Raw genomic sequence first — 9,137 nt, 5'->3', positions numbered from 1 at the left:
TTAAGTGTCTGACTCCTGATTTCAGTTCAGGTCATGATACTGGGGTCGTGAGATCGAGCCCTGAGTCAGGCTCCAGACTCAGCGGGGAGTCTGCTTGAAATTCTCTCTTTTGCTCTCCCTCTGTTCCTTCCCCTGCTCTCTCTAAAATAAATAAATCTTTTAAAAAAAGAAATAAGAAATAACATATGTCCACACAAAGACTTGTACACAAATGTTCGTAACAGATTTATTTGTAATTCCAAAAAGTGAGGGAAGAGGATGACAAATTGTGGTTTAATCGGAATATTCTTTGAAATAAGGAGCAAACCATTGATATACATAGCAACATAGACAAATCTCAAAAGCATTATGCTGAATGAAAGAAACCATTCACAAAAGAGTACACAGTGTATGATGCCACTTCTATAATGTTTTAGAACAATGAAAACTTATCAGGAGCAACAGAAATCTGAGATGGGGGCAGGTGAGAAGATATTATTGCACAGGTGCAACACAAGAACTTTCTGGGGTAATGGAAATGTTCCATAGCTTGGTTGGGGTGTTGGTTTTGTGGGTGTATCCACTTATCAAGACTCATTTAACTGTATACTTAAAATGGGAACATTTTATTGTATGTAAATTATACAATAAAGCTAACTTAAAAAATCTGTAGAGACCTGAAGTGGAAATCACTTAGATTTGGTTTTAATTAAAAATTTTTCTCTATAATCTGATGTATTCTAATATTGAGCTTTTTGTCTTTAATAGAAATACAAAACTTCATTCAGTTTAGCCTATGTTAAACCATTACAAATACCAAAATTCTAGCATTAGTCCAGTGAAGTTTTGAACTTTCATTTTAGAAAATTCCAGAATTTACTTTATCGACATAAACAATGGAGTTGTTTCTAGGAGGTCCACTAATGCTTAGATATAAATTATACTGCATGAGAAATACGCTCCCCACACTCAAATATAAACACATTTGTACTTTCATGAAATAAATGCATCTAATCATACCGAATATTAAAGGATGATCCAATTCTATGAACTAGCAGAAGCTTAGCGTGCCCCTTCTTCCACGCACAAAGATAAGAGAACGCATTAGCTGTGTTAGTCCATGACCAGCGGCACACAAGAAGGCCACAAGAGGCACCATGACATGACACACAAGAAAATTGCTCCAGCTTCATCTGTAGACCCACGGAAAGCACTGGCTATGTGGGATTTTCTTCCTCCTTCCAGCCACCTGGGGAAATGTTCAGAGGGTCTTAAGGGTTACAAGACTAAAGGTCGGATTTAAAAGAATTAATAACTGCAGATAACCCAATTAATCTGCTCATATTGATTACTACAGGACTAGCTTTAGAGGTAGTTTATTAGTGAGGCATTTTTGCAATCATCCACTCATCATATCTATAATTCAAAAGCATCATCGTAAAAAGGAAAAGACAAAATACTCTTTAGAGTGTTAAGATTAATGTGTTGAAGTGGTTTTCAAAAAGCAGCACTTCCAGTGTTCTTCAGCTCCCTACGGTGTGGTGTGACCTCCGGACCAGGCCATCCGCTCACTCAGACACACAGTCGGTCTCTGTGATGATTGGGTTACTGCCGTCCACACGATCCCTTGCGTGTGCGATGGAGAAAGCCACCTCAGCATCAACGCCAAGGCTTCGAGGTGTGAACCACCCAAACCATGCCTCACAAGAGGACCGCTGCACAGCTTGAATTTTAGGGGACATATCAGGTCATGTTCAAGATTCATTGGTTTCCCTGGGCATTAGTTCTAAAAATATCTTCCAGAAGATCAAGCAAACATGTATTTCTCTCCCCATTTATTCTTCACTATTGTTAGCCTCCAAGAGGCTCATATATTGATCCATCAAAAGAACTGGCTCTCAACCAAAACCAGAAAGAAAGAAAATCCAGAGTGGTTCTATGGTGCTCCGTGAATATTAGCTTGTGGCTTCCACATGAAAGTTGTCAAACTGTGCAAATTCAAAGGAGTGAGTTCCAATGGCGGCCCAGCCATTCTTCGGGAAACTCACAGGGATATTCATCCAGACATACCTGCCATTCAGCATGCCAGAGGAGAACCGGCCCTGGAGGAAAGATAAAAGCACCCCCTTGAAGACGTATAAAAATGATTCTCTGAGGTCTGTTTCTTAATACGTACGGCCACTCTAGTCAGTGGAGCAAACACCCTTCTCGCTTCAGACCATGGCAAAGCACAATTCCACAGTCTAAGCAAAAGTTGGAAACACAGGAAAAATTCTCTCAGAGGAAATTCTTATCTACGTATGTAAAAAGTTTTCAAGGCACAAGGAAGACCTCAGGATTTCCTTGTACCCCACCAAGATGCTGTAAAACCAACAGAAATGTTAAAACTTTCCATAGCATCATAAAGTTTTAGACAAAAGCCCACTAAAATAAACAAACATTTGTAATTTACAAGTACTTGCGTGCACACACGTTGTCTAACAGCCACCAGCTCTTTGGACGTGGCTCCTGGAGCCAGAGCATCCATTTACTGAAGTCCTTTTTGTCCCCATGTGCAGAATATCACTTCAAAGTTACATGAAGAGCCCACCCTTAGGTTAGAAAAATAGTGACCATCAGTCAAACTGATGATTGGGGTGGGGGGAGATCAGGGGGTAAGAAGGGAAAATATCTACAGAAATGACTTACTGGTCATTGACAGAGAAAGATAAAAATAATTTCTTCAGACAGCTGCCATTCCTGCAGAGCCAAGTGCCCAGCATACAGCGGATAATAAACACTAGCTCTTATTATCATTATTATAGCATGTATATGAGCATATATTCACAGCATATCAATTGCAGCTAAACATTTAAAAGTAGCTAATTTCAAAGGGTAAAGAGCTAAAGATCCAAAGCACTAGGCTAAGGACCAAAATAAAATCTGTTTTTAAGTCACAGAATTACAATGCAATGGGCCTTAATTTCATTCTTTCATCTTATGGAGGGAGATACGGAGATGTGAGAATAAAAGTCAAAATCAGAGATTCACCAGCAGAGCTAGAACCTGAATCTTAGTTGTCCAACTCCACATTCAGGGAACTCACGTTCCCACTGCCATATATGTGCGCAGTTCTCTGCAGCCCTCAAAGTGGCCAACAGGGACTATTAACACTGAGCCAATACTCAGCCACACAGCCTACCTGCACTTCATCCCCTCCCCATGCCCGCCTGCTGGCAGCGCCCTCCAGGCTGCTCCTCACACCAGGCCAGTCACCAGCAGCGTCCTCTGCTCAGTACTCCTCCCACCAGGCACATCTCAGCTCAAAGAGCACCAACTTCAAGAGTCCTTCCCCTGGTCTCTCCACCTAGAGAATCCGGACAGGGGAGCTACTTTATCTCATTGTCCCATGTTTTTCTTCGCAATTTGATTGACTGATGGGTTTTTTTACTGTCTTAGAACAGGAGGCAGCCATCTATGGCCCACAGGCCAGCCACCTATTTTTACAAATAAAATGTTATTGGAATCACAGCCACACACATTCATTTATCCACCGTCTGTAGTTCCTTTCTTGTGACACAAGCAGAGTTGAGCAAAGTTGCACAGACCAGATGGCTCACAAAGCCTAAAATAAAGACTTTGCCAACCTGTGTCCTAGAAGAATATAGGCTCTAGGAGAGCAGGAACCTTGTGTGTCTTGTTCACTGCTGCATCCCTAGCACCTAGTCAAGTATACATACAAGGTGCTTAATAGACATGTATTGAATGAAAGAATAAAAACATTTAACCCTAAAACAACCTTACAGAAGTTATCCCCATTTTACAGATAAGGAAACAGAAGCTCAAAGAGGTGACTAACTTGCAGGAAGTTAGCAGGTGTCAGCAAGGAAGTATGCACACAGGTCTGCCTGGTTCAAACATCCCTACTGCTGGGGCGCCTGGGTGGCTCAGTCGTTAGGCGTCTGCCTTCCGCTCAGGTCATGATCCCAGGGTTCTGGGGTCGAGCCCCGCATCGGGCTCCCTGCTCGGCGGGAAGCCTGCTTCTCCCTCTCCCACTCCCCCCGCTTCTGTTCCCTCTCTCGCTCTGTCTCTGTCAAATAAATAAATAAAATCTTTAAAAAAAAAAAAAAACCCTACTGCTAACAATGCTCACTTCATTCCCTAAGGGAAGAGGGACAGAAAGGAAGATGGGGGCTGTTTTATACAAGGTGGTCAGGAAAGAACCTGAAGGAAGTAAGGGAGTAAGCTATGTAATCAAAGATTTTGGAAAGTCAACACACATTAAAGTGTGAGGCTGGATGATAAAAGACAAAGCAATATAAAGAACAAAGTTCCGAAATAACCTATGCACATGTGATGATTTGTTACATCAAAAAGGTGGCCTTTAAATCATAGGCAAAAGGACAGTCTATGTAATAAATGATGATGGCTATCCATTTGTTTAAAAAAAATTATACTGGGCTCTTCCCCCTTATGATTCACAAGTAAATTCCAGATGTATTAAAAACTTCAACATGGGGGCACCTGGGTGGCTCAGTCGGTTAGGCGTCTGACTCTTGATTTCAGCTTAGGTCATGATCTCAGCTGGGATCTAGCCCCATGTGGGGCTCCGTGCTCAGTGGGGAGTCTGGGATTCTCTCTCTCCCTCTGCCTCTGCCCCTCCCCCCAAAATAAATAAAATCTTAAAAAAAAAAAGACTTCAGGGGCGCTTGGGTGGCTCAGTCGATTAAGCATCTGCCTTCAGCTCAGGTCATGATCCCAGGGTCCTGGGATCGAGCCCCGCATCGGGCTCCCTGCTCGGCGGAGAGCCTACTTCTCCCTCTCCCTCTGCCTGCCACTCTGCCTACTTGTGCTCTCTATCTCTCTGTCAAATAAATAAATAAAATCTTAAAAAAAAATAAAAATAAAAAAAGACTTTAACATAAAAAAATCCGGGAGTAGGGGACCCTATTTCAACTGGTCCCCGGAATTGAGCTGGATATCTACCAGACCACTGTGAGCACCCACGAAACCAGCCTGAGATGTAAGAAGATCTGGATCTCTACAAACAGAATATCGCAGGCAGTTGGTTTTGAGGTAGGAAGCGGGGAGCCGTGATTCTGCAGGCAGATATCGGAGGACAAACGGCAGTGGGAGGGTGCCTGGCCGTGGGGATCTTACACCGCTGGTGAGCGACAGCCTCGCGCTGGGGACGGGGCACAGACTCATAGACTGGTAGCGGCAGGAAAAGGAGCAGCCCCCAGGGCGGAAACCCGGCGCGGCGGGGTGGCGCGTGCGATCTGCAGGCGGCTGGCAGTTTTAGAAGCACAAAGGGCAGAGGCGAGCTCCGACCTGCAGGCAGGACTGGGAGCGCTGCGGAGGGGCGCACAAACCCAGGCCGCTGCAGTTTATAGCAGCACGGACAGAAACGGAGACAGTGTGGCCCGGAGAGCTCAATGAAGAACAGACTGCGGTCTCTCTGCTCGGAGGCAGAGGGTTGGAATCGGTCTCTTCTGCTGGGACTCGCAGAAGAGATGTAGAAAGCCAACAGGGAAAGCCTCCAGAGAACAAAAGCCCCAAAAACTGATTCCCGCTGAGCCCATCCCCCGCCACAGGGGGCAGGGCAACTCCGCCCAAACAGGGTTGCCTGAGTAACAGCATGGCAGGCCCCTCCCCCCAGAACACAGGCTGGTAGAATGAGAGGCCAGCAGCCCTATGGTCCCTAGAAAACAGGTGCATCTTGCTTGGGTTCTGGTCAATGATTTGGACTCTATACATTCCCTCAAACACCCATCAACAGAATGACTAGGAGGAGGAGCCCCCAAAATAGAAAAGACTCAGAGATTATGACTTATGCTGCAGATTTACAAATGGATGCAGATATAACCAAGATGTCCGAGATGGAATTGAGGGTAGCAATTGTGAAGACAATGGCTAGAAAGGAGAAATCGATTAATGGCAACATAGAGTCTCTAAGGGCAGAAATGAAAGCTGAATTGGCAGAACTTAAAAATGCTATCAATGAGATCCAATCCAATCTAGATAATCTAACAGCTAGGGTACTGAGGCAGAAGAACGAATAAGCGACCTGGAAGACAATATAATAGATAAAAAGGGAAAAGAGGAGGCCAGGGAAAAACAACTCATAATCCATGAAAATAGAATCAGAGAAATAAGTGACACCATGAAGCGTTCCAATGTCAGAATAATTGGAATCCTGGAGGGAGTGGAGAGAGAGAGAGGACTAGAAGATGTATTTGAGCAAATCATAGCTGAGAACTTCCCTAATCTGGGGAATGAAACAAACATTCGCGTCCTAGAGGCAGAGAGGACCCCTCCCAAGATCAAGGAAAACAGGCCAACACCGGCACGTAATAGTAAAACTTGCAAATCTTAGAACCAAGGAAACCATCTTAAGGGCAGTTCAGGGGAAGAGATTACTTACGTACAGAGGGAGGAACATCAGAATAACATCAGACCTATCCACAGAGACCTGGCAAGCCAGAGAGTCCTGGAAAGACATATTCATACCTGAATATGTATTCATGCAGCCAAGAATACCTTATCTGGCAAGGCTTTCATTTAGAATGGATGGAGAGATGCAGAGCTTCCACGACCAGCAGAAACTGAAAGAATATGTAACCACTAAGCCAGCCCTGCAAGAAATATTAAGGGGAGTTCTATAAAAGGAGAAAGACCCCAAGAGTGATATACAACAGAAATTTACAGGGACAATCTATAAAAACAACGTCTTCACAGACAACATGATGACAATTAATTCATATTTTTCAATAATCACTTTCAACGTGAATGGCCTAAATGCTCCCATAAAACGGCACAGGGTTGCAGATTGGATAAAAAGACAGGACCCATCCATATGCTACCTACAAGAGACTCATTTTGAACCTAAAGATACATCCAGACTGAAAGTGAAGGGATGAAATCCATCTTCCATGCCAGCGGACCTCAAAAGAAAGCTGGGGTAGCAATTCTTATATCAGACAAATTAGATTTTAAACTAAAGTCTGTAATTAGAGACACAGAAGGATACTATATCATTCTTAAAGGGTCTATCCAACAAGAAGATCTAACAATTGTAAATATCTATGCCCCCAACATGGGAGCAGCCATCTACATAAGCCAACTGTTAACCAAAATAAAGAGTCATATTGATAACAATACATTAATTGTAGGAGACCTCAATATTCCACTCTCAGCAATGGACAGATCATCTAAGCATAAAATCAACAAGGAAACAGCTTTGAATGATACACTGGATCAGATGGACCTCATAGATATTTACAGAATATTCCACCCTAAAACAACAGAATACTCATTCTTCTCGGGCACACATGGAACTTTCTCCAGAATAGACGACATACTGGGTCACAAATCAGGTCTCAACCGATACCAAAAGATTGAGATTATTCCTTGCATATTCTCAGACCACAATGCTTTAAAACTGGAACTCAATCACAAGAAAAAATTTGGCAGAAATTCAAACACTTGGAAGCTAAAGACCACTCTGCTCAATAATGTTTGGGTCAACCAGGAAATCAAAGAAGAACTTAAACAATTCATGGAAATCAATGAGAACGAAAACACATCGATCCAAAACCTATGGGATACTGCAAAGGCAGTCCTAAGGGGGAAATACATAGCCATCCAAGCCTCACTCAAAAAAAAACAGAAAAATCACAAATTCACCAACTAACTCTACACCTTAAAGAACTGGAGAAAAAGCAACAAACGATGCCTAAGCCATGCATTAGAAGAGAAATAATTAAAATTAAAGCAGAGATCAATGAATTAGAAACCAGAAACACAGTAGATCAGATCAAACAAAACTAGAAGTTGGTTCTTTGAAAGAATTAATAAGATCGATAAACCACTGGCCAGACTTATCCAAAAGAAAAGAGAAAGGACCCAAATTAATAAAATTATGAATGAAAGGGAAGAGATCACGACTAACACCAAGGAAATAGAAACAATTATGAGAAATTATTATCAACAACTATATGCCAATAAACTAAGCAATCTGGATGAATGGAGGCCTTCCTGGAAACCTATAAGCTGCCAAGACTGAAACAGGAAGAAATCGACAACCTGAATAGGCCAATAACCAGTAACGAGATTGAAGCAGTGATCCAAAACCTCCCAAAAGACAAGAGTCCAGGGCCTGATGGATTCCCTGGGGAATTCTACCAAACATTCAAAGAAGAAATAATACCTATTCTACTGAAGCTGTTTCAAAAAATAGAAACAGAAGGAAAACTTCCAAACTCATTCTATGAGGCCAGCATTACCTTAATCCCCAAACCAGGCAAAGACCCCAACAAAAAGGAGAATTTCAGACCGATATCCCTGATGAATATGGATTCCAAAATCCTCAACAAAATCCTAGCTAATAGGATCCAACAATACATTAAAAGGATCATCCACCACGACCAAGTGGGATTTATCCCCAGGATGCAAGCGTGGTTCAACATTCGCAAATCAATCAATGTGATAGAACACGTTAATAAGAGGAGGGAGAAGAACCATAGGGTCCTCTCAATTGATGCAGAAAACGCATTTGACAAAATACAACATCCTTTCCTGATTAAAACTCTGTTCAGAGTATAGGGATAGAGGGAACATTCCCCAAGTTCATAAATCCATCTATGAAAAACCCACAGCAAATATCCTCAACGGGGAAAAGCTGAGAGCCTTTCCCTTCAGATCAGGGACACGTCAAGGATGCCCACTCTTGCCACTATTGTTCAACATCGTACTAGAAGTCCTAGCAACAGCAATCAGACAACAAAAAGAAATAAAAGGTATTCAAATTGGCAAAAAAGAAGTCAAACTCTCTCTTTTCGCGGACGACATGATACTTTATGTGGAAAACCCAAAAGACTCCACCCCCAAATTACTAGAACTCATACAGCAATTTAGTAATGTGGCAGGATACAAAATCAATGCACAGAAATCAGTTGCTTTCTTATACACTAACAACGCAACTATAGAAAGAGAAATTAGAGAAATGATTCCATTTACAATAGCACCAAAAACCATAAGGTATCTCAGAATAAACCTAACCAAAGAGGTAAAGGATCTATACTCTAGGAACTACAGAACACTCATGAAAGAAATTGAAGAAGACACAAAAAGATGGAAAAATATTCCATGCTCATGGATTGGAAGAATAAACATTGTTA

General features: G+C 42.3%; 1 protein-coding gene across 4 annotated transcripts in view; it reads right to left on the bottom strand.

Moving 5' to 3' along the window:
* Positions 1-201: 201 nt before the first annotated feature.
* GALC (galactosylceramidase) overlaps positions 202-9,137 on the bottom strand; it is a 72,437-nt gene continuing 63,501 nt past the window's right edge. For 3 of the 4 annotated variants that reach the window (XM_028097917.2, XM_028097922.2, XM_028097932.2), the window contains one exon: positions 202-2,081. In XM_028097917.2, the coding sequence (XP_027953718.2) occupies positions 1,935-2,081 (147 nt within the window). In that variant the 3' untranslated portion in view covers positions 202-1,934. The other variant, XM_028097928.2, reaches the window with a different exon arrangement.

The sequence above is a fragment of the Eumetopias jubatus genome, unplaced genomic scaffold, assembly GCF_037043125.1.
Source record: "Eumetopias jubatus isolate StellerSeaLion01/CBP00866 unplaced genomic scaffold, mEumJub1_p1.0 scaffold_7, whole genome shotgun sequence".
Taxonomy (NCBI): domain Eukaryota; kingdom Metazoa; phylum Chordata; class Mammalia; order Carnivora; family Otariidae; genus Eumetopias; species Eumetopias jubatus.
This window is presented reverse-complemented; position numbering and strand designations above follow the sequence as displayed.